At 42.3% G+C, this 26661-nt stretch overlaps 1 protein-coding gene across 1 annotated transcript in view; it reads right to left on the bottom strand.

Moving 5' to 3' along the window:
• The window catches only part of Ror1 (receptor tyrosine kinase like orphan receptor 1), a 160004-nt gene that overhangs the window by 87700 nt on the left and 45643 nt on the right, over nucleotides 1-26661 (bottom strand). The window contains exons 4-5 of the mRNA XM_059255843.1: nucleotides 24328-24615; nucleotides 23727-23757 (exon numbers count right to left, since the gene is read on the bottom strand). Coding sequence (XP_059111826.1) covers nucleotides 23727-23757; nucleotides 24328-24615 — 319 coding nt within the window. The remainder of the gene's footprint in view (nucleotides 1-23726; nucleotides 23758-24327; nucleotides 24616-26661) is intronic.

Genomic DNA, 26661 nt, shown 5'->3' with positions numbered 1-26661 from the left:
CACTTTCTTCTCCAGCCCATGGTAGTTAAGGACATGGGACTTCCTCTTCTCATCTGTATGCCTAGTGGGAATTCAGTGTCCTATGAACGATCCCATGACTTCAGAAATAGAAGGTAACACTTGTGTCCTATAATTAAAAAGGAACTTAGAATTCTACACCAGTGGCTTGGGCCTTTTTGGCAACAATATTGCATTTCAAACCATCTCTCTTCAACAAACTGGAAATGACTTTAGAAGGCCCAAGGGAGAGCCATGGGTATCCCCCAAGACATTTCCCCAGGGAGAGGGCCGTTGTGCTGGAGCTTGTGGGGACAGGTGGGGGGGGGGGGTCTCAGCCTGGCACTGACTGCCTTCTTAGGTCAAGGTCACCCCATACAGTCACGTGGGTTCAGCTGTGGGCCAGACACAGGAGGTGGAGCAAAGGAAACACGGATGCTGCCATTCACAGAGCGGGCCCGTGGGCAAGGGTCAGGGGGCCCGTAGGCAGCTTTACTCCATGACAGTCTCATCTACTCGACTGCCCCCAGGGTCCAGGGGTGCCACAGCCACACAGGTTCAGGGGACGGGATCTGTCGCACCAGCCTGTTCACTAAGTTTACATCTTATGCTGACGACTTTTTTTGTTTTGGTCCAATATTAAAATTTGCAGTTTTATTGGGGGGGGGGAAATACTTGTGCTGAGATCTTACTATGTTTCAGGTACCATGTTGCCATGCCATGAGCTCTTTGGCATCTTATAACAATCCTCTAGGACAGGCGTATTATTCCTATTTTATAAAGAAGGGGCAGGGGCTCAGGTACTTTAACTCACTTTCTTCCACATACCGTCTGAATAACCCATCAGTGGTTTATCAGCTGGCTCGAGCTTTGAAGATGATCTCTGGAAGCTAAGTGAAAAGGTAACCCTTCCCCTGGTGTTTCAAAAATACAAGGTAACCAAAGTCCTTCAAAGCATAGCACATAGGGCCAATGAGACTGTCCGGCAGGTAAAGCACTTGCTTCTCACGCCTGACCTGAGTGTGATCCCCAGAACCCAGGTAAAGGGGGAAAGAAGGAACTGACGCCTCAAAGTTGTGTTCTGGCACAGTGACACACCTGCACACCTCAATCATATATAAACAAATTATAATAAATTAAAAAATTAAAAATATTAACCTACATCAAATCATAACTGCTAGTAATGCTTCTAAGAGTCGCGAGGATGAGAAAAGTTGATGTTTCATGATGTGATTTGAGGCAAAGACAAAGAAATATGTTACTCAGCCATTCTGTGCTGTTTTTCACTGTTTTGGTGCCAAGGATTGAGCCCAGAGCCTTGCAGCAAGCACTCTACCTGTGAACTGTGCCCCTACTTTTGAAAAGGTAACTACATAGCTAACCATAGAATTTCTGAGACAGGACAAACGGACTTCCTCCACTGCCCCCAAGTGCTCACAATGTCGGACCCCTTTAGAGGGCATTAGTATTGGCAACTACTCTTCAGGTAGCACACACATGGCTGAGTGGCCCCGTTGGCTTAGTGTCTTTTCTTTCTCAAGGAGGCCTGTTGAGGTCTTTCCTTTGACCTGGCTGCTTATCTGGAGAAAACACAGCTTGAGGATTTCCTGCGGCTGTTGGAATGATCCGTGAAGGGGCCAATCATAGGGATTTCAAAGGGATTGTAGGACCTAGAGAAGAAATGAAAACCTCACCTTTGCCCTTAGCTTTGTGCATCTGTCAACCAGGGAACCTGTGGGCCAGCTCACTGCTGTCTCCAGGTGTGTTCAAGAGTGTCCAATTTCAAAGAACTCCGGGAACTCTTACTCTAAGTCCCAAACAAAAGGCTGGGCTTTGATTTGAAACAGATAGACAACTCAGACTGTTCTGAAGAGCCCACTAGATAAGATCCAGCAAGACAAGGGAAATGATTTCCAGCCATAATGAGCAGGGATTCTACTTGGCCAAGGGCAGGGAGATGCAGATGACAGGAAGGCCCCAAATGAAGCCACCAGAAAGATGAGGCCTGGACTAACGCATGGGAGGGTACGGACGCAGGGACAATAACAGTTCTTTCTTTTGGCGATCCATCAAACTAGCAGACCCACAGTCTGTCACAGGCTTTTGCTAACATTCCTGTCATGCATTCTCCCCACTTTCTGGGAAGGTGTGGGTAGAACCATAACACAAATCCAAACAGACAGATGCATGGAAGCCAGCTCTCAGAAGCACAAGCATGAGACGAGAAATGCAGTATTAGCTACACTTGGCTCCTCAAACCCAACCAAAGGCCATTTGGGAATGTGATTTTAGGAGAACATGAATATTTGTAATGAGAGATAGGTAGTGAATTTAGAGAGAGAGAAAAAAAAAGGGAAAAAAAAACCTAAAACATCTAACACACAATGTGAATGAAGGAAGGGAGAGATTACTCCCGGATAGTTACTGTAGCCATGTGGGAAGGCATGAGGGTAGTCCTGGAATACATTAACATATACCAGCATCTGCTGAATGCACATTCTATCTGTGTGCTTCAAAGAGCATGAATAATCTCACTAAAGTCAGGGAAGATGCATCTACCAACATTCCACAGGAACGGCTGGGAAGACTAAGGCGGAGAGAAGGGAAAGGAATCTCTCTTGGGGTTAGCTGATGGCCTTGGTGGCAAGGACAGCTACTCCCTCTGCATTAGGAAAACATGCTGGTGTTGGAGGTGGGAAATTTAGGCACTTTTTTTTCAATCTTATAATTGAGTCTCTAAATGTTTTCAAGTGTGAATGATTAAAGACCTCACATGGACTGATAGAACTAATTATGTGAAAATGAACATCCCATCAAAAGCAATTTGTAGATTCAATACAATCCCAATAAGAATTCTGATGACATAACCAGAAAGAAAAATCCCTAAAATTCATATGGAAGTATGCAAGTGTGCATGCACACACAAACACAAGCTCATGCACACCCACCCCAAAACAATCTTGAGCAAAAAAAGAAATTGTCAGAGAGATCATATCAGATTCCAAGCTATAGTACAGAGTTACAGCAGGAAAACCAGTCATGTATATCAAGGGATGAAATATAAGATATAAATAAGAGTTCACCTAATTATAGCCATCGGATACTTGACAAGGAGGCCAAAACACACACCTGGGAAAGACAGCATCTTCAGCAAACGGTGATGGCAAAATGGATGTTTATATGTAAAGGAATAAAATTAGACCCACATCTATCACCCTTCACAAAAGTCAGCTCCAAAGTGAGCAAAGACCACAACATGAAATTTGAAAGCTGAAACTCCTGGAAGAAACATAGTCAGCACTGCTTAGACACATGTTCAGGAAAGGATTTTCTGGGGAGAACTGCATTTGCTCAGGGATTAAGGTCAACAACTGACAAGTGAGACTCATCAAACTAAAAAGCGTCTGTAGAGCAAAGGAAACAGCCAATCGCGTGAACAGGAAGCCCACAGGTTGGGAGAGAATCCTTGTCAGCTACATAGCTGATAGAGGATTAACATTCAGCATATGTAAAGAACTCCAAAACAAAGAATCAAGAAAAATGTCAAATCCATTTAAAAAATGGGCTACAGATCTGGATAGAATTCTTAAAAGAAGAAGTAAAACTGGCCAAGAAAGACCCTAAAAAGTGTTCAATATTCAGTGATTAGAAAATTCAAATTAAAACTATTTTGAGATTTCATCTTACCCCAGCAAGAATGTCTGAGATCAAGAAAGCACCTGAAAACAAACGCTGGCCAGGGTGCTTCATTCTCTGTTGATGGGATTGCAAACTGGTACGGCCACTATGGAAATCAGGATGGCGAATCTGCAGAAAACTGAAAGCTGCCATAGGATCCCATGATACCATGCATTGACATTTAGCCCAGTGATCTGATAGCCTGCAGAGATACTTGTTCATACATGTTCATAGCTGTTCTATCCACCATAACCAGGAAATGGAAGCAGCCTGGCTGTCCATCAACTGATAAATAGATAATGATAATGTGCTACACATAAACAATGGAATTCTATTGGAAAGAAAAAGGGAATCATGGTATTTTCAGGTATGGATAGAACTAGAAAATATAGAGTGAGGGAACCCACAGTCAGAAAGACAAATACTGCATGCTCTCTCTATTTGGGAATCCTAGCTCTGAGTCTTTAGATGTGAGTATATAACCCGAAGTAACCACAGAATCCAGGAAAGTAGAAAAGGATCACGGGGGATGAGGGGAGAAGCAGCTCTCGAGAGGGGGATCATAAGACACAGGCTCTATGAAAGGTGGAAGGAGAAACCAGGAGGAAACTTTAACTGGGGAGGAGGGAGAGGAACAGAGGAAGGGGGAGAGAGAAGAGATGGGCTCCACAAAAAGAACTCAAATATTCAGAGAATGTGCTCAGATCTAACTGGACTGCAAGGCCCATCGCTGGGTCAGGCACAGGATGTCCCCAAGTCAGAGTCCGCAAGCATTTCAGAAAGCTGGGAGCATAAACTGAGGTTAGGCATGCCGGTGCTTAGCTGCTCAGCTCAGTGCCCTGGGACACTGACAGAAGCTTGGCAGATATTACCTCCACTCTACCACATGCCAGGGACTATCCTGAGAACCCACGTACAAGCCAAACACGGTGCTTGCCACAACCACCTACAGTCCTGAGAGGCCAACTCCCCTGCTGTCAACCACGGGCACAGCTGCTTTCAGGGGACTCTCCCCTGCCTTCGCCTCATCCAACTTCTTAACACAGACAAAGCATGGCCGTGTGTTCCAGCGTGTACAGGTAGCACGATCCGGTGTGGTCCTCCCTAACCCCGTGTAAGAGCCCACCCAGAAGAACTAAGCAGGGAAATGGTAACATCCTCATCCTGGCATTCCAAGGACTTACCCCACCTCACCTGCAAAAGCATTCCATTTCTTGTTTACAGGAAGCAACCAGTTCTCCTAAGGCTTTGACCATTGTTTATTATTATTATTACTATTTTTTTGAGATATGATCTGTGTAGCCCAGACTGGCCTCAAACACATGATTCTCTCGCCTCACCTCCTGAGTGTAGGATTAGAAGAGTGAACCACCATGGTGAGGAGCACTGCCTTGCTCATCTAATCCTTTCTACCTTTGGAACTCGGTTCAAGTCCAGCCTCTATCGGGAAACCCACACACATCCACTCTGCCCCATTGACCGCTACCTCACAGAATTACATTTAATCCTTCAACTGGTTAATACCTAGTTTATCTAGCAGTACCTAAAATAGTCAAATGTGGGAGAGGAGAGAACAGATGTCTATGGGTTCCTGTGATTGAACAGTCCAGGGGCTTTAAGGGCAAAGGCTGGATCTTTAACTACACCATAGGGGCCAGCTTGGTCACGCAGCCACTCTTATTTGGCTAAGAGTGACCATGTCACAGCTTCCTTTCCACCTTCAGAAAAGGCAAGCTGTTCTTGTCCAAAGAACAACGGATGCTGGAGATGTGCTCAATGGTAGAGTGCCTGTCTAGTATGTACAAGGCCTGGGCCTCATCTCCCAAACTGCAAAGGAAATCAACCACCTCAGCAATAACAAAAGACCCAAACTAAAGACAGACTGAACAAGCCAGGACAGCTGGTGCGCTTCACCTTCCTGAATCAAGTCCCTTGCACTGGAAGACAGCTGCCCTGTACTGGTCAGGCAGCAGGCACCAACAGAACTAGAACTCCTATTATCCCGACTTCTAGAAGGGAGCCCAACCTGGGGGCAGGGCTACAAAGGGGAGCTCTCTACTCTGACACAGCATTTTCATCCCAAAGGATGTCTTCCATTCCTGCATGTCCATGAACCCTCTGGGAATGGGGGAGCCCATGGGACAGCTCATTGGAAACTTTCCTTCAGATCCTTCAAAGAAGCCCTGTCATTTGCCAATATGATCTTTCTTAATATTGTACAGATGACAGGCTGATCCATCTTCGGATGATCTAACTGCATTGAACTTTCTCTTATGAAACACTTTGTGGAGTTGCAATGTCTTAAATGTGGGGTGAGTGCTGAATGTCTTCAAGAGTACTAAGCCAAATACTCCCACCGAGCCAAGCATTCCCACTGACGTGGGGAACTTCCAGTGGAAATGTTCGTGGTGGGGAAACTGGGAGGTGAGTGCGAAAAGACTCAGCAAGTCCAGTTCTTCGAGCCCAATGTTGATAAACATACAGTTCTGTCTCAACTCATGGCTGAGAATTTCCATTCAGGGCTGTGGAGGGTCTCCCGGGCCTTGAAAACATCACAAGTCCTCTTCCCATAAAGAGAACAAGAAAGGCACAAGGGCAGTGGGAGAGGGAAGGACCATCAGAGGAGAGGTTTGGGAAGCCCAAGCTGGCTGAGACTCCAAGCAAATAGTATTTTCTTGGTGTTCTTCCGTCCTGCTGCTCTCCTTAACCTGTAAAGCTTTACAAACCTTGAACACACAGAGTTCAAGGAAGTAAGGAAGTAAGTTGAGCCACGTGGGTGCAAGGCTGGAGGGGGATCTGGTCTGCAGCTTCTGGAATGGGTAAGAAGGCACCTTGGTCTGCAGCGCTCCTGAGTTGGTAAGAAGGCAGGGGGCACACAGAGCTTAGTGCAAAAGAACACGGGCTCTTTAACTCCGTGGTGCCTTTAAATGTTGCTGATGCTGATTACTGGGCACAAATACCCTGAGGTCATCTTCTGAATTCACATTTGGGAAAGCCTAGACTCTCGGTGGAAGCCGGAGTGTAGCCATCTGAGATCTGGACTTGGTTCATTCCTGACTCCTAGGTGGACACCATACACCAAACCTCTCCATCCCCTAGCTATACCAAGAGGTTATTTAGGGGCTAGGTCACAAACATGGTGCCACAACCCCCAAGATTTTTGGTATGAGAGGTACAGGTTACCCTGGGTCCCCGTTCTTTGGCAGGCCTGGGGGACCCACCATTTTTTTTTTAAACTGGGATCAAATCTTATTTCAAACACTAACATGGCTTCTGTCAACATCTGACTTTGAGGCCTTTGTCCTTCCCTCTCCACAAACATACTGATATTGGCTCCTGTTAACAGCATCCTACCTCGCATTCACATACACAATCCCTTATGCCTCCTCGGGGAAACCAGAGCAGGAACACAGGCTGTAAAAACCAAGGTCAGCCTAGAGTATTTGATTAAGATCACCTTGGGGTCCCTGATGATTATAAGAATTGTCAGGGTTGGTCCAGACTCTGCACCAGAACCTCTTCTCTTGGAAATTGGTCATATTCCTTCAGCAAACTAGGACCCCAGAGAACCTCTGGGAACCATTTGCATACAGTAATGCAAAGAGAAGCCACAGAAAGCAGAGCCCTAAGAGGAGGTGAGACAGAAACCTCTTTGAAAGGCTTGCTGTGGCCCAGGGACCTTGCTCCGTGGATGATAGCTGTCATCCAGCCTGCACAATCCTGGAGTCGATGCTATTACTGTCTAAGAAAAGCACCTCACTTCCAAGGTTCTTTACTCTTAGCTGGGGTCTGGCCTTGTCCTCCAGTTACTTACCCAGGGCTTGGGTATTAACCCACTGCCCTCCTTGCAGGAGGAGGGAGGGAGCATAAAGATTACAAATGAAGGGTCCTGCGTCAAGAACTAAGTGCTGGACTGAAACCCAGTATGAAATGGGAAGGGCCGTGTGGCAGGTGAGAGGGGGAAGGGCATTCCCTGCAGACTGGGCCCTGGCACACAACGGGAGAGAACTCCCTCTCATTGCCATCTCCACCCCCTCCAGGGCCAGTTCTACTCTGTCAAAAATAGGCAAGCCCAGAGAGAGAGAAAGCCTGCTAGTGTTTGGTGAGAAGAGGGGAGCATCTACTAAGTGGAGACAGGTTTCTTCCTGGAGTAAGCAGATAGTTAAAGCCTGCCTGTCAATGAGCTGTGCATTGGGAAACGGTCAAAAGGACGAATTTTATGTGTACTATCTATAATAGTGATAATAATGATAAAATACGGAGGATTTCTCTGAACAGCCAGACAACAGAATTACTTAGACCTGGAGCCTGGCTCCTTTGCAGTGTTGGCTGTGGAAGTATGAACTAGGCTCCTAGCATCGGCCCCTGTCAGAGACCCCAGGATCTCTGGCTGCATCAGTAGACTATTTTGAAATGAACCTTAATCTAAAAGAATAACAGTTGACTTTGCAACTTCATGTGTTTCTCTTTGCAATTTGCCCCTTCTTTTTAATCTGGATGGTCACCCAAACAATCATATGTGTCGGTGCATGTGCGCACACACGCACACGTATGTGTGTTTAATTCCAGAGGAAATGGAGCCTGGTGACTACGGCTTTGATCCTGTCAGACTACCACTCCTGCTTTCTGAATGTCTATTTTTAGCTCTGGACAGAAAGCTGATTGAAACACACACTCTTCTGGAGAAGCCATGAGGTCTGCAGTGTTTGAACTAAGGGAAGTCTCTGAGGGGCAGGACTGTGTTGGAAAAAAGAATTTGGAATAAAGTATGCCACAAAATTCATGATGAATGTCAACTGAGCGGGGCCACACATATAAATCTTGTATGCTATATTTAAATAAAAAAACTAAACTAAAAATAATGAAGTGAATAATATTGAAGAAGCTTTTCCAGCAGTGACATAAGTGGTTTTGCTTTTAAAATGTTCCCTTAGCAGTAGTGCAAAAAGAATGAAACCAGAATTAAATGCCCTAGAGGAAAAACATTTGTATGCGATTTTAATATGACCTGGGCATGTAAGTTTCAACAGTTTTAAGAACAATGAAGGGGAGGGTATAGAGTCTCATGCAGCCCAGATCGGCCTTGGACTTGCTATACAGCTGAAGATGAGCTCACAGCCCCTCTCTCATGAGTGCTAGGACTGAAGATACTTGAAGTCACGCTGGGGCTAAAGCCAGAGCTTCATCCACAGCCTACAACTTGAGCCCCTATACAGCCATTTTAAAGCAGACAAATGTTAAGAAAAGAATACTATTTTACGCACAGATAGACTATTAAGTCTTTCTTACAAAATCAAAGGACAGCTGATTTGAAATTTGAAAAGTTGTGGGTAATTATTTTTTAGATGAGACATGAGATATCAGGAAAATTGGCATATTAGTATTTCAGGTTATGTTTTACCACAAGGAAATTTCAAATTTACAAGAAATATCAATTTACAGCCTGTGAAATTGAACTTCAGAGTGGGCATTGTTTCATCTTTTATATCTATCAAAGGATTTCAGTTTGGTATGACAAAAAGCTTATACTCTAATGCATAGTACTCCAGCCACTAGGTCAACATCTAGGCTTAGTGAAATTTAATAAGCCAATACCAATGGTTTTCTTATTGTTTTGACCTACTTTAGATATGTATTGGTAATATCTGTGCTCCAGAAATCGCGAGAGTAGCCAACCAATGTCTGATTTGACATATGGCCTACTCCATGAGAGGGAACCCATGCCCAACACTGCTTGGGTAACCAAGAACTAGAGACAAGATAGCCCAGAGACCTAGAGTGAAACTAAATACTCATGGTCTTGAAAGAAAAAAGTATCAATAAAATGATTCCTAATGATATTCTGCTATACTCACAGATCAGTGCCTTATCCAGTCATCATCAGAGAGGCTCTCTCTGGCAGCAGATGGGAACAGATGCTGAGGCCCACAGCCAGATATTATGTGGAGAGTCAAAAGAGGTCTCCATCAAATCCCTTCAGAGCTCAAGGAATCCCAGGGAAGAGACGATGGAAAGATTGTAAGAGCCAGAGTGGATAAAGGACATCAGGAGAACCAAGTTCTCTAAAACAACTGAACAAGGCTCACAGAGAAGAAAGCAGCAAGCACAGGGCCTACATGGGTCTTCCCCCAAGCCCTCTGTGTATATATTATAGCTACTAACTTAGTATTTTTATGGGACGCCTGACCGTGAAAGCGAGTTGAGTTCTGACTCTTGTGCCTGCTCTTGGGACTCTTTTCCTCTTATTAGGTTGCTGTCAATGCTGATATGATAGTTTTTACTTCATCTTATTATATTTTGTCATGTTTGGTGGTTATCTTTTAGAAGCCTTTTTTTTTTGTTTTTGTTTTTTTTTTCCTAATGAGAGACAGAAAATGAGTGAATCCAGAAGGGAAGAGAGATGGGGAAGAACTGGGAGGAGTAGAGGGAGGGAAAACTATAATCAGGATATACTGTGTAAGAAAAGAATCTAGTTTCAATAAAAGGAAAAAATAGAAAAACAAAAGAAAATATTTATGCTCAAGTTTTCTGAAGTTGACTTTGGAAAACATGATAGGATAGAGCTGCTCCAACCATTTCAGATATATGAGCAAAAACAATCACTGCCAGTGTTTTGAGGCATGGAGAGAGACCACAGGCAATGGAAATGTTCATCACCGGGGCATGCTGACTAGTCACTGAGGAGTCTCACAAAGGTAAACTCTACTGTTGATTCCGACGTATGCCACCAAAAGCTCAATAGTCAAGGGCCCAAAATGGCACATGTTCTCACTGTTACCACATTGTTACACCTTCTCATGGCTATCACACTGTATGAACCAGCTGACTTCAGAGCTTTAATGAAAGGAGAAACTCACCATTACCCAGCAAGGCAGGTACAGAATGTGTGCTTAACTGTGGCTTTTTGCATTACACATCTACAATTGCTGAATTTATATATTTAATGAGAATTATTCTGCAGATATTAACTGTAACTGACAGTACTTCTTGAACTTGCTACAAAAACTACAAGAAAATTTTTGAAGAATGCTTTATTGATATCGATAAATTGAGTATTGCTTTTCAATTTTTGTACTATAACTTTGAATTTGATATAAATGGCACTAAGTTGCTACAAGATTTAGAAAATTTATTTAATTTGAATAGACATAGAGGGGAAATTAATAAATTGTTGTTCAATGTCAAATCAACTCTTGAAAAATGATGAACCAGGTTTATCAGTGTTGGTAGGAATATTAAACAAATGGTGATTTGGTAGTCAACTTAGTTACCAGAAAACTTTGTATTTGCAGTAACTTGACAATATAGATCTGTGTTTTTTTGAATAGTTAATCTTATTAAACCAATTATTTCTGATAAAAATTTAGCATCAAAAGGTATGTTATCAATATAAAATATACACTGGACATTGAAGACTTATAAAAAAGAATGTAGGACATTTCATTATAAAATAGTAAAGTAACTCAAATGTAAATTCTTGCTATTGGAGTTAGAAATGCCCTAGGAATAATTAATAGCTAGCATGGGTCAGTCATCAATCACCTTTTAATATATTGCTATACCAAATATCACGTGCTATAAATGTATGTATAGGTGTGTGACTTATTAAGGAATAATTGATTAGTCAAATTTATATTTGTTCAGTTTCAGAAAATGAGTGGAGGGTAGGGCCATTGGAGGTAATAAATATATTAGGCCTGCTGTTGAGGTGATTGATGCCTGACTCATGATAACTAATAAATTAATTCTAGGGCACTTCTAACACCAATGGCAAGAATCTGCATTTGTGTTACTGTACTGCTTTTCAAGGTCTAGGAGTGTGTTCCTAAATTTATATAGGAGCAAGGCCAACAGTGTCAGGTAATCTCAGTTGGCCTGACCTATTGCTAATTAAACTTTGGAAGCAGTGACCACTGGCAGTAACTATGGAGTATTCATAGAAAAAATAGTGACATACTTTATTTTAGTATGTATATTTATCATAGTAATGACACTCTGTAAAAGTGAGTGGTTTAGGGTAAGAAGTATTAGGTGATTGACATTATTTAATAACAAGGAATAGATTTATGACTTTCATGTAGCTTTAGGGAAGTCTTGGAGTTTCATTTAAGGTGTGCTATAAAGCTGGAAATGAACCTCTGTGAACTGGTCTCTATAAGAGGCCTCAGCTGTGAACTACCTTTGGCCTTCTTAGAATTCAAGTTCTTCACATCCATGCCAGTGAAGTTTGAGATCTGCAGAGAAAGGGGGTACTATGTGATCCAGTGTTGGTAGGACAAAAGCTCTCACTCAAGATCTCTGAGCACCCACCATTATACACTCATTTCCTGCTATTCCTAGAGTATATTTCTTTGCCTGTACTAAAATTGTTTCATGAATATAAATCACTGGAATGTTGTGAGTTCTTTTAGCTATGAAGTGTTTAAGATGACCAAATATGTAGTTCCTGTAAGTATTCTTGATTACCTCCTTCAACAAGAGGAGGGGATACACCAGTGTAAGCTCTGTAATCTACTCTTGTGTCTATACAGTGAAAACGGCTGATGTCTGTCCCCAGATTTCAAGGAGGCCAAGTATGATAGTTAATCCTGTCAACTTGACTAAATTTAGAGCCACCACAGAAACATTCCTCTGAGTGTGATCATGAGGGTGTTTTCTAGGACTGACTAACTGAGGATGGAAGGTTTACCCTGAAAATAGGCAACATTCTCCCATGGCCGGCATAGGGCAGAGCTTCATGTCTATCCCTGGCATAGAGTAGAGGCTGGTGTCTACCCCAGCTTCCAAATATAGTCATAGAGTCCCAGGAAGCAAATTTAAAGGAGCTTCCTGTTTTAAGTCTCTTCTTCTAGCAGTTTCTTCAGAATCTTAGAGTGTGTTCTTAGGGGCCATTTTCTATAAATCTTTCTTACTGATTCAACATACCCAGACAGGGTCTTGTTTAGAATGGGCAGAACGTTCACGACAGAAAAGAGAACTTCTGACATCTCAGAGTAGAGAAAAAGAACCTAGGAGCTGATGGCACAGAATTCAAAATCTCGATGAAGTTTTATAATAATAGAGGAAATAATATAGTGAGTTTTAATTAGTTATCAAATTCAGTTGGAAGAAAACTTAGGAGACCTTGAGCCCAAGTTCTTCAGTGCACAAAAGAGAAACTTAGAGGCCAGGGAAGGTAAGCTTTTTGCCTAAGGTCACTGGCTAGTGAGTGACAGAGAAAGGTTAGAACCCAGGCCCCTTCTCTTCACGTGTTTGTTTCCCAAGGTGTGTGAGCCAGTAGTACCCCCGAGCCCTAAGAGCACGTTAGAAACGCAGAGCCGCCTCCTTTCCAACTTAACACACACTTGCTGACTTGCTACCACACTCTGCACACCAGGTACTGTGGGAGGTGTGGAGACAGGCTCAGGTAATGCAAGGAACAAGAAGCTCACAGCTTAGCCGACGAGCTTCCAGAAAATGTCTGCCTAGAAGGCGAGGATTCTTCCCTTTTTGGACGTGTCCAGCACACAAAGGCGATCTTCATAAGTGTCATCTGAATGGGAGCTTTCCACACCCTGTTCATAGGGGTTGCTGAGTGACAAGGGTGGCTGTGACACAGGAGGCTGGCTTCTCAACCTTCTGTACTCTTGGGCCTGTCCCCCTGGGGTTGGAAATTCTTCTTGTCTAATCTCCCCACATTCCCGCCATCTGTCCTTGCTCTGAGGAATGCAAAGTCTAAGATGGTTTTGATGAGGACACTGTGCTTAGCCGGCTTCCCTGGAATGGTGTCCCTCTGTGGTCTGGCCCAGCTGCTGAGTGACTTTCTGCTCTCCTCTCTACAGGACATCACATCTCCGAACTGCCTGAGTAGCTGTGTTGAAAGATCTCCTTGAGTTTATCTTGAGTTGAAAGTTATATTATCACTTCCTGGGGTGGGCCAGCACCCAGCTTTACTTTTTCACTATGCCTGAGACTTGGAAACAGATAAAAGGAGAGGGGAAAAAAAATCAGTAAAAGCTACTTGTCTTTACTTGTCTTTTTTTTTTTTTTTTGGTCGTTGAAAGGGATATCAGCCAAAAGCTGATGAGAGAAAAGGAAATAAAGGTCTCAAGGTCTCTGGCTGAGGGTCACAGCAGGAAAGATAGTCCACAGGAGGACTCTGCCTGTAAAGAAGCTCTAACCTCTTTGTTCAGACAGTAGTGATGACAATGATAATGTTAGCTAGCGTTATTCAACTCCTAACATGTGCCAGGCAAACTCCTACCTCTGACATATGAAGCATTTTATTGGTTCAACTAATCTTCAACATCCTGGTGACATAGATCCTGTGTTGACTGGTTTTATGTCAACTTGACACAACACTGAGGCACTTGGGGAGAGGAAACCTTGGGGGAAAAAATGCTTCTGTGAGATTTGCCTAGAGGCAAATCTTTTGGGCATTTTCTTGTTAATGATTTATGTGGGAGGGCTAGCCCACTCTGGGCAGTGCCATTCCTGAGTAGGTGGTCCTGAGCTGTATAAGAAAGAAGGCTGAACAAGCCATGAGAAGCAAGCCAGTGAACAACACTCCTCCACGATCTCTGCTTCAGTTCCTGCCCCCAGGTTCCTGCCCTGAATTCCAGCCCCAATCCCCATCAGTGATGAAGTGTGACCTGAGATTTGTAAGGTAAATGAACCCTTTCTTTCCCAAGTTGCTTTTGCTCATGGTGTTTTATCACAGCAACAGAAACCCTAACTATGATGGATACTTTTCAAATAACACAGCCTTTAAACAGAAAGAACTGAAGAAGACCCCAGAGGATGAAAGAAAAAAATACATATGGAGTGTATGGTAAATGCCATATGGTCGCTCATGTGTTAAGTGAGAGGGTACATAGAAAACACAAAAGCTGAACTTTGTTAGACACAGAGTCCTGTGGTGTTTTTCAACTTGCCCTGGCCTCTTTTCCAACATTCTTTATAGCCCTGTGAAATGGCCATCCCTGGGGAAGGCAGGATGGGTCTTGAATGCCCCCAAAGCCTGATCTCCAGACAACTGGCATGACTTGACCTGTTGGAAACTCTCTTTAAAAGTCCCACTCATAAGCTTGTCCTCACTTGACTAGTCATGTAGTTTCAACAGTGGCAAAGTTCTGTTCCCATGATACTGGTTAAGAAAAAATGACTACATTTGCCTGTAGAAATTCCAGCTGGGAGAAACAAGAGGGCGGCCACATAGTTCAAAGGCATCTAAGCAAAAAGATGTCCACTGGCCTCTGAATCCTCTGACACAGGGATAAAGGGTATTTGCAGGAGAGGAGCTGTGTACATGTCCAAGAAAGCAAGGCCCTGTGTCTTCCTTCTGTTACTCTATGAGGCACAACACCAGCAGATCATGAAGCTGAGGCCCAAGTGTCAGCTGCTGGAGTGCTGAAGGAAGCCCAACACACTCACGGAGGCCCTTGGCAAACAGTAGCAGAGATTCCTGCTCTAAGGACCCCTCTGGCTAATCACAGAGGGAGCATGCTCACAGTGCACTGACTTCTGTGGTTGTATTGTCAGAGAATGAAGGCTCTGTACACTTAGTCCAGGAAATTCTCTGGACAAATCAGAAGGATGCCACCCTGCAATTTCACAAGGGAGGCAAGCTGATATCCAGAACAGCCGTATTACATCATTTGAATTATTTAAGTTTTTTTTTTTAAAAAAAAAAAAGACCAACAAATGCTTGGCTAGCTACTCTGACTGAGAAAATGATACAAGCTACTAAAATCAAGAATGAAATGAAAGATGCCATTACTAATGTCACAGAAATGAAAAGAACAACATGGGAATAATACTGCAGACAACTATATGCCAACAACCTGGGAAATCTAAACAGAATGGACAAACTTCATGGAAGACACAGGCTATCCAAACTGACTAGGAAGAAAAAAATTTAAGTCTATCCATAACAAGTAAAGAAGTTGAACTAGTAATTTTAAAACTTTTCAAGTAGATTTCATGGTGAATTATATCAACATCTGCGTGAATGAACAGAATTCCCTCATAGGGTTCCTAAACAAGGAAATGCTTCCCAATCTATCTGAAGACTTTTGTATTCAGATGTATTTTGTATAGTTCTACTAGAACTATAAAAGATAATACAAGAAGTCTAGAGATTAATGCCCTTTATAAACACAGAAAACAAAGCTTTCAATTAAATGCCAGCAAACCAAACAAAAGCGGTCGATGAGACGGCTCAGCAGGTAAAGGTATTTGATTTCCAGGACCCACATGGTGGAAGGAGGAGACTGACTCCTGCAAATTGTCCTCTGACTTCCATATGTGCATGTCTCAAAATATATATTTTTAAGATTTATTTATTTATTATTATAGATGGTTGTAAGCCACCGTGTGGTTGCTGGAAATTGAACTCAGGACTTCTTAACCTCTGAGCCATCTCTCAGTCCCCTCAAATATATATAATTTAAAGAATTCAAATATTTTAAAAGAATGTAAGTAACATACATAAAGGATCTTCATATTGTAACCAAGTAGAATATATTCTATGAATAACTGTTTGATCAATCAGTGTAATACCCTACACTAAGGACTAACAAAATCCCATGATCATCTCAATGGATGCAGAGACATTATTTGGCAAAGCCCAATATCTTCACATAATGAAAACCACACGTGAAGAGAGGAATAAAGAGACGACTTTTTCTCAACCTCATACAGGGCATCTATGAAAAACCCATAGCTGCCATCAAATTCAATGGCGAAACACTGAAAGTGTTCCCCTTCAGATGAGGGAAAAGGACAGGACCTGCCCTTTCACCACGTCTACTCAACATTGTGTGGTCAAGTCCAGCTAGGGCCAATGGGTGGGAGACAGAAATAAAAGGCATCCATGATGAGGAGGAAGAAGCTCAAGAACCTGACATTGCAGATAACATCATCTTATGGATGGAGAGTCATAGGGAATATACAAACACACACACAGACACAGACACACACACACAGATACACATATACAGAATATGCACACATATGGATGTACACAGAAACACATATACATACACACAGAGACACATACACAGGGCTATGGAACAAGCTCATGTCTGTATCTCACAAAGTCCACAGGACATAGGATCTGTTTATAGAAATGAACTGTATCTTTATAGAGTAGAATGAATAATCTGAAATGAAACCAAAGCCATAGAATTAATATAAAATAACTAAATATATAAAAGTATATATATATATATATATTATTTCTAAAAAGGGAGCTGGAATTGTAGAACAAAATCTAAAAAACTATGTAGGGAAATTAAATAAATGGAATGATATACTCACGTTCACAGAACAGAAGATTTAATATTGTTTAGATGGGAATACTCCCCAAATCAATTAAAAGACTGATACAGTCAATGTATTTTTCAAAACCCCACATGTTTTTCATCACTATTAAGAAGACTAATTTTAAGATACACTTGGAAATGTAAGGGACCCAGAACACAGGGAAAGTCTTGAACAAAGAACAACATTGAAGATATGATGGCCAATTGTTATTTGTCATGTTGTCAAGGTATGGTTCCTAACTACTCAGTCATATCCTAGACTAGCTGTTGCTCTGACAGTACTTACTGACTGACTATGGAGGTTGTCCTTGGTATTTGAATGGGCCTGACCCAGTTAGCTTTAGGGCCTGTAAGAGCAAAATTGAGGCTTCCCACCTGAAGATTACAGCCAGAGAAACAGCCCCATGGCTCGAGCTCACCTTAGCAACCTACTCCACAGATTCTGAACTTGACAGCCCACATACTCACATAGCCAATTTCTTGCAATATCTATCTATCTATCTATCTATCTATCTATCTCTCTCTCTCTCTCTCTCTCTCTCTCTCTCTCTCTCTCTCTATCTATCTATCTATCTACCTACCTACCTATCTATTTACTAATCAATCATCTACCTATGTATATTCTACTGTTTCTGTTATCTAATGAAACACCGATCAGTACAGAGAACTCACTTCCTGACTTTAAAACTCACTACAAATCCCATGAAACTGTAGTAAAGCATATTCCATGAAACTGACACCAGCAAGAAGCACAGATCAATGGAGTAGAATTCCAGAAACAGGCACATATATTTATGGTCAATAGGATTTTTTTTTTTTTTTGGTTTTTCGAGACAGAGTTTCTCTGTGTAGCTTTGCACCTTTCCTGGATCTCGCTCTGTAGACCAGGCTGACCTTGAACTCACAAAGATCTGCCTGCCTCTGCCTCCCAAGTGCTGGGATTAAAGGCGTGTGCCACCACCGCCCGGCGGTCAATAGGTTTTAAGAGCACAACACAAAGAGTAAAGAATTGTCTTTTCAAGAAGAAAATGGTACTGGAACTGTTGGAATGGATATGGAGAATGACTCTATACTCTTAATGGCATACCATATATGAGAATCAACTCAAAACAAAATAAAATCTAAACGTAAGATCTAAAACTATGAACTAACACTATGAGAAGGAAAGATAGAAGAAAAATTGTGTGAGCTTGTGTTAGGCAATGCTTTCTCAAAAGTATAAATAACCAAACCTGAGGATGGATTATACTTTGTCAATTAAAAAAAAATGTGCTTTAAAGAACACTACCAAGAAAATGTAAGGATAATGCAGAGAATGACAGGAACATGTGAAGTCATATATCTGAGAAGGATACATTTGTAAACTATATAGAGAACCCTGGTAAGCAAAGAATGAAGAGAAAAAAATTCTCAAATGATTTACAGGGAATTTTAAATGATATTTCCCAGAGATACACAAATATCCAATAAGTACATAAAAGATACTCAATATCATTAGTCCCTAGAAAAATGAAAATTAAAGCACTATAAAGGACCAAAGACACCAGGATAGCTGAGGAAGATCGGAGATAGATAGATGGACGATTGATAGATGGACAGATAGATGATACATGGATAGACAAATAAAACTTTTAGAATAGAATCAAGTGTCAGAGCACACGTGGAGAAATTTAAATCCTTTTGCCTTGTTGTTGTTGTTGTTTATTTGTTAATATAAAATTGTGCAGCTCCTTTAGAAAACAGCTTTGCCATTCTGCAAAAGTTTAAACACATAATCTTCATATGTTCCAAGAATTACTCCTTCATGTACATACCCAAGAAGCTGAAAACACACCCCTCGCCCCCCCAAAAAACCCCTTGCACATAGCATTATGCTAAATAGGCAAAACGCAGAAGCAACCCAAGTGTCCAACAGATAAGAAATAAAAAAAAAAATGAGACTTAATCACATAGTGGAATACCACTCACCCACAAAAACAACGAAGCAATGGATGCTATAAGGTGGTCGAACCCCTAACTATTATACTAAAGTCAAATAAGCCAAACACAAAAGCACAGGTATTGTGCTGTAGTAACAAGGATTGCACAACTCTGACTATACCAACACTGAGCTGTACACTTGAAAATGATCAATAAAATGGTTATGCAGAAAGAGAGGAAGTGGGGAGAGAAAGCAAGAACTCACCCCATGCTCACATTAAAAAACAAATAAGAAATGAATTTAATAAAAGTTAAAGAGTCCACATGGGCCCTTCTGTGTCTTGAGACTCAGCACTCCAGGCCGGCACAGTATGAACAGAACCTTAAATGTTGCTCATGAGATCAGCGTGGTTCTGGCCAGAAGTTGACAGTGATGGGCAGTTTGTGGGTATTGGGCTTCTGTCAGGGCCAGAGATGCTGCCTTATATATGGGAAGGACAGCAGTGACAGAAGCATTTCAGTAGGAGAAAAGAAAAATCAGTCACCTGGCCACTAGTTTCCTCTCAGTGTGGCTGTAAGATTTTTTGCACAACAGACTGATGGGGATGTCTTTCTGTATGCTGTGAATGTGTTGCTCTGATGGATTGATAAATAAAATGCTGATTGGCCAGTAGCCAGGATAAGCAGAGAGGAGAATTCTGGGAAGTGGAAGGCTGAGTCAGGAGATGCTGCCAGCTGCCGCCATCATGAGAAGCAAAAATGTAAAGTACTGGTAAGCCACAAGCCAAGTGGCAACTTATAGATGAATAGAAATGGGTTAATTTAAGATATAAAAACTAGATAGCAAGAAGCTTGCCACAACCATACAGTTTATAAGTAATATAAGTCTCTGTATGTTTACTTGGGTCTGAGTGGCTGCGGGCCCCGGCGGGACTGGAGAAAACTCCAATTACAATAGACAGCATTCTGAATATTACCTAGGATCCATAACCTTTTTTTCTCATTATCCAATAATTACTTGTGAAGATTCTCATACTTTGGAGAAATATACTTGGCCAGTGTATCCTGAGCAAGATTTTGCACTCTTAAGAATTATCTGTTGAACTGTGTCCTCTCTACAAATTAGAATAAGGAGGCTCTATCCCCCAGAAACACAGAATGCAATCTTAGCCCTAGCATAGTACTACTAATGCTTTTTACAAAAGAGGATCATTTAAAGAACGTTTCGGGGAGAACACCACAGAGCATCAAGCCCAAACTGAAGTAATGCGTCCATGAGCCAATGAATGTCATCAAGTTCTGGTAAGCCCCAGGAGAATATAGAAATCCTCCTTTGCAATGCTTAGGATGAGCCAACTGTACAGATGCCTTGCTATTAGAATTCTAGCTCCCAGAGCTGTATGATACATGTCTTAGCTATGCAGTTTATATCACTTGGAGATAGATGACATATGCCATTCATTGTTATTTAGCGTGCACATCTAAAATGTTTATTACAAATATGCTATGTGAGGCTGTCAGCAGCCCACGCATTTTTTATTTTCTGTGTGTCTTGATTCCATCGGAAGTCACGTCAAGCGACTGACTTACACTATCTAGATTTAAGTAAATACACTCTTAGATGCACAATGACAAAGTTGTCTAATGACACTTTTGCCCAGATACATCTCCACTGATGAGTGGCATGTGACCACACTCTTCAGTTTATACATGCTGAGGCAATGGGTGCATTTAAGACTAACATGCATGATGGGATTATAAAATCAATAGCATATTCTATAATGATGATTATCGGATATGATCCCATATGTGTGCTTGAACATGGTACACAAAATTCTCTGAAGTTAAGTCCATTTGGACAATGGAGGAAAAATAATTTTATAGCCTTAACATATAAAATTATATACATTATATGTGTGTCTGGCCTGTGAGCAGAATACTCAGTTGTACAAAATAATGTTAAAACTGTAAATTTTTATAGTCTGGACTTTCAATTATAGAACACCAATTTTATACACATATTTTATATTTGGAGTATGAAGGTGAATTTGTCAATGTGGGTAGGTGGAGCATTGTCACTTGGCAGTTTTGCTTGCTTGATTTAGACCTTTTACATCCTTAGACAGGATGAGGCTCCACTGTGCTCATGCTCCAGGGCTTGTAACTGCCAGGGGTGGTCTAGCAAACACAGCAGCACTAAAGCCTGATGTTATAAACAGAGCCATCTAAAAACCTCAAACTCACTCTTATTCTCAGCCAAACAACCATCCCGAAGCTGTTTTGTGAAAACTAGCATTGGTTTGTCCCTCAGAAGGAGGGACGAGAGCCGTCCTGGGCCGAAGTCTCAGGGCCTGGCTTTGCCTGGTTTCTGCCTCCTGCATCCCACTCATCTGATGTTCTGGATGCTAGGACAGTGTCTTGGATGCTCATTTTATTTTATTTTTAGTGACTCTGACTGTGCTACTTACAAGTAAACTTGTAAACTTCATGCCACTTCTATTTTTGGGAAAAAGCAGATCTCAAAGAAGGCCATTCGTGTTATTCTTAATGCTGTGATGTCCCTACAGCTCTCGTGTTGCTCATTTCTGACCTGCTTCTGGGTTTGCCTGCTCCCTGGGGGCGCTGAAGCCACAGATGGGAACTGCCACCCTCTCTGGAAGTTTATCTTAGGAACTCTTAGAGACAGAGTGAGCACTGGCAGTCAGGAAAGGAGGCAATGCCATGGGCTCTTAAGGGAAAGAAGTACTGGGGCTGGTAGATGGCTCAGTGGGCAACAGAGCTTGCTGGACAATCGTGAGGGGTGGAGTTCAAGTCTTCTGAAGTCACACAAAATGCCGAGTATGGTTGTGGGTGGCTGGAACCCCAGTACTGGGGGCAGGGGTAAAGGAGACAGGATAACTCTTGGGACTGGCTGGTCAGCAGCCTAACTTTGGGTTCAGTGAGAGATCCTATCTCAGGGGATGAAAGCAGAGGCTGACAGAGGAGGACACACTCTTCGGGCGTCAGCACACGCACTTGCACACACTAAGTTAAGAAAACAAGAGTATCACAATGACAACGAGGAATGCCAAAATGGTAGAAATTGAGCGGGAAAAGGCCCTGGGAAGTTTCCAACTGGGGTTGATGGTTTTTAGGTGAATCAACACGGTTGACCTAAGCAAACACGGCAGCTCTACACAGTGTGCTGTTGCTGCCTAAACTGAGACAGCAAACGTGAAACACAAATGTCTAATGTCAACAGATCCCTTCAGCTGCGGTTAGGTATCATTAATGAACTTCAGTCTCCTCTTCAAGTGTATCAACTCACAAAGCTTCTAGATTATCTCGATACAATTATATCACCAGAAAGATGGCCATCAAGAAAAAGCCAACACATACAGAAAGGAGGACGTGTTAGTATTTAAAAACCATTGGGATTATAAAGAACTACCTTTCTCATGCAAAGTCAGCAGACAGAAAGTCAATAGCCCTGGGCTGAACCGTAAAGGAAAGTTAGTGAACCGCAAAAGCGGCCTGTGACCGGATTACCAGCCACATTAGAGACACAGATTAATATGAACGAATAAGGGACCTGTGTGGGAAGTGGTTTTAAGGCATGTAACAAAAGTTTTAATCTTTGTTTAAATAAGACTTCAAAAGAATTCCATAAACAATGGAATTGTTGAGACAACTGAAAAAAAAAAAAAAAAAAAAAAAAAAAAACAAAGTTAGCTTCAAGAGATGCGCGGCTGGGTGGGCAAACTTCCGAGTGTCCTGAGATCAAGCAATAGTTGAGATCTCAGTAGGTAGAATGCAATTAGCACTCGGCGATTTTAAAGATCCTTTCACAGTTGCCTTTAACTGGCTGATGAAACAGCAGAGCAGTGTGGCTGAAGGCCAATGTTTATTTTTACCCAGTACCTATTTTATTAATGGGATTGCGGGCCACTGGGCCTCCAGGTACACACCAATGCACTAAAATACCCCACTCTGTAATTAAGTGGCCCAGAGGGGATTAGAGCAGGCTAAGTGGCTGCTACTTTTCACCCTGGTGTGGTCCAAGCCAGGCATGCGGAGGCCCTCATGGCAGACCTGGTGAATTCTACCTCATAAGACTACAGAATGCGGAGGGGTGGTGTGGGGGACTGCAAAGCCATGTTTGAATAAATGGGTCTTTCTCTCCAAATAAAAATATACATGAAGAGAGAAAAAAAATACCTTCTCAAGTAGATGTTTCTAGAGTGCAAGATGAGGATCCCTCGGCCAGAATAATAAACGCATCAACAATAGCATCATTTAAAGAAATGGAATCCTTAAACCCCCATTATCAAGGGACTTGGAAGGAATCTAACTTCCAGGGGACTCTCATTCCGAGATGGGGCTCACCCTCCTCTTTGTGAGTTACAACTTCAGCTGCTGAGTTCTTTGAGAGGAATAAAAAATAAAGTGATCAGCTAATGTTGCCCTGTGCAATAACTCAAAGCATCAAAAATGCTTGCAGAATGTAAAACAGACCCTGTTAGCAGGAGGAAAAGTTCCTAAGCCAGCACTCTATCATTTTTTCTGTTTGATTTGACCAAATCCACTGTTGCTGCTAACTGTTAGATTCATTTAAAAATAGTAAATGTAGGAAGAGGTTTGCTTTGATCAGTCGGAGTCCTGATTGCCAGGCTAGAGATTACTGCCAGGGCTGCGCTCCTGTGGGGCTTCACATCAGAGAGAAAGCAAAGGCAAAGGCATCTGGAAACACAGTGTTCTGGCCCCAGCACAGGACAACATTGCCTCTGCCCAGAAACCTACCGGAGAAATGCCTAGGAACGACAGAGCATACAGATGTGGAGTACTTACGAGGATCCTGGACTTGCAGTAGGAGCAGGCCCTGAAAAATGAGAACAACAAAGGGAACAGTCTGGGTAACTGGAGGGTGGGGGAGAGTGCCCACCAATGACAGCTCAAGTTCCCACCCTTACTGATTTTCCTTGGATTCACTCTTTTGCCTTTAGTTGTCCCCCAATCACCTCTATGAATCAAAGCATATCAGTGAGAACGCGCCTACCTCCCACAGCACAGGGGCTGAAAAAACGCTCAGACAAATGCAAAGCACTATTAACAGAGTATCCCCTGCCCCTCTAGGAGGCTTAGTGACTGCCTGTGGGCAGGCATTCACATTCCCCACACCTGGGGGTGGGAGTCCCTGTGCTGAGATCTACAGGACACAAGGGTTTGGAGTCGGGGAAGTGAGGTCAGAGAGAAGCGGCCTCCCCTATTCCTCTTTTGTTCTTTCGGAACTGGGTCACCCCGACCATGGGAATTCCCCACTGGGCTGTGGATTACTTCTTTATAAATTAAATACTCCGGCTGTGGGGCTCAATAAGTGCTCTTATGGACTCTGGTTGTCCTGACACAATGGACTGATGGCCTCTGGCCAAACCCCTTGAAGGCTGCTTACCAAACTTGACAAACAGGACTCCAGTGGTGGAAACCACTTTCTTGCCATTTGATGCCACACACTGGAAGTAACCAGTGTCTGTGGTGTCAAGGTTTCTAATCCGCAGCCGAGAGCCATAGTTAGTTGCCCGGAAGGAAATTCTACGAGGTTCCTGGACCACAGGTGCATCATTCTTGAACCAGCGGATAGTGGGAGGTGGATTCCCAGACACTTTGCAGTGCAGTTCAGCAGTCTGCCCCAGGGACGTGGTGATGTTATTCATTGGTTCATCAAGGGTTAAGTAAGAATCTGTGGACAAGAGAAGAGAGGCAATGAGAGGAATACACAGCTGAAGAAGATCCTTAAGCAAACCCAGGATGTTACAGTGTATCCCTAGCATCACAGTGAGATAGATCAGTATATGGAAATAGACAAGGAATGAGGTAGCAGCACTTTACTAAGATCCCATGGCTACTAATACACCCCACAGAGCCTGATGCTGGGACAGAAGAGTGTTGACTGGTCAGAATAAGACCCAAGTATTCACATGAATTGCACTCATGGGTAGCCATGCTCTCTCAGCCAAGGAAGGACAACTTTTTGAACTTCAGATTACAAAGAGATTAGAAATTAATACATTTTCATTATTGCAAATAATAATACAGCAAAGAAGAGGAGGAGATGGAGACAAAGGAGCAGTAAAATTGCAGTTTACTAGAATCTTTCACCTCTAAATGACACCATTCTCAACTTCTGACAGCCTTCCTGTTTGTCTACTTTGGATAAGAAAGAATCAAACACAGGAAAAAGCAAGAGCAACCCAATTATTTCCACACCACACAAGATCAGGAAGTGTACCCCAAAGCTTCTTATTGGCAGCATGATGTTCATGGAGAACAACAGATCACTACCAGAAAAAGGGACAGTGGACACTTTCATAATATCATTCATGTGAGCCAGAACAAGTTGGGTTGTGTCATCCATCCATCCACCCACCCATCCATCCACCTACCCATCCATCCATCCTTCATCTGTCACCTACCTATCTACCTAACCTATCACATATTGATTCAGCGTGTCATTTTAACTGAGATGTAATTTGCTTTTGTGTCACGTACTGAACTCAAAGGTCCCACACGTACTGACAAATGCATGCACCTGTGGAACCAGTGTCCTATCCAGGTAGATCAGTGCCTCCGAAACTGCTCCCGAATCCTTTGTAGTTGGTCCCAGCTCCCAAACCTTGCCTCCCACCCCTCCCCCAGGCAACCACTGTTCTGATTTCTATCATCATAGAAGCAATTTTGCTGATGCCAGACTTTCACATAAGTAGAATTATCATGTGATTTCATTTGCATCTGGCTTCTTTTGAGATTTGCTACATTAAAAATTTTAATGAAATCAGTTTTAAGTTTGCTCTTTAATAGTGTTTAGAAAACAATAAATATTAGTTGTGAAATTCAGTTAAATAAGTAAGTTATTTTTAAAAATTAAGTTCAATATCTGAAGACAGCTATTTGTCTATATGAAATTTTCTTCAGTTTCACTTTTCCCTAGGTAGGTTATCCCCTGGCCAACATCCTCTCTGCTGTCTGTCCTTCCTTAGTCCTTGTAGAATTCTGTGCTCTGAATAGAACACTCACTACCATCTTCATCAGAGCAACTATGATTACCCACAAGAAATCCTAAGGTCAGGTCAAAGAAAAAGGGAATGGAGAGAATCCTTAGGCCCTCCCCTGAGATTCCAGCTGCCTCTCCCCATACCTTGGCTGTGCCTTGATGCCTGCCTCTAGCTGAATTTGTAAAATTAAATTACTACATGTGGTCAGTAGCTACTATATTGGACACCACAGAATACAGTAAATTTGTTGAATTTAATGGAATTTTATTGGGAAATAACTTTTTGTTTCTTGAGATATTTAACTGGATAATTTAATTACCCAAAAGCCTATAAAAGAGACTCATAAAAAGAAATGATTATTTCTTTTTCAGTTTGCACAGGGAGATTGGGGTAGGGTGTGCTGCTAGTCTCTGCAGCCTCACAGGACCATGCTGTCCAAGTGAATGACATTCATCACACTTGTAGTAGGACAAAGTTCACCATTCGCTGTTACTCTAATCAGACTTTTCATCTCAAGCTGGCAGTACTCTGTCCAACAGGATCAGGAGTCCATCAGTGATTGTGCTAAAGCTTTGGTTTTAACATGCATATTCTGATCTCTATCTTGGAGTATGTTTCTGTACCCTGTTTATGAGCTATGTATCTATCAATCCATCCATACCTGTGCCCGAGTATAGACACATATGTTCCTAAGATGTTTGATAGATGCCCAGGAGGTAGGAAGGACTAATTAA

This window comes from Peromyscus eremicus, chromosome 2 (genome assembly GCF_949786415.1).
Source record: "Peromyscus eremicus chromosome 2, PerEre_H2_v1, whole genome shotgun sequence".
NCBI classification, from domain to species: Eukaryota; Metazoa; Chordata; class Mammalia; order Rodentia; family Cricetidae; genus Peromyscus; species Peromyscus eremicus.
This window is presented reverse-complemented; position numbering and strand designations above follow the sequence as displayed.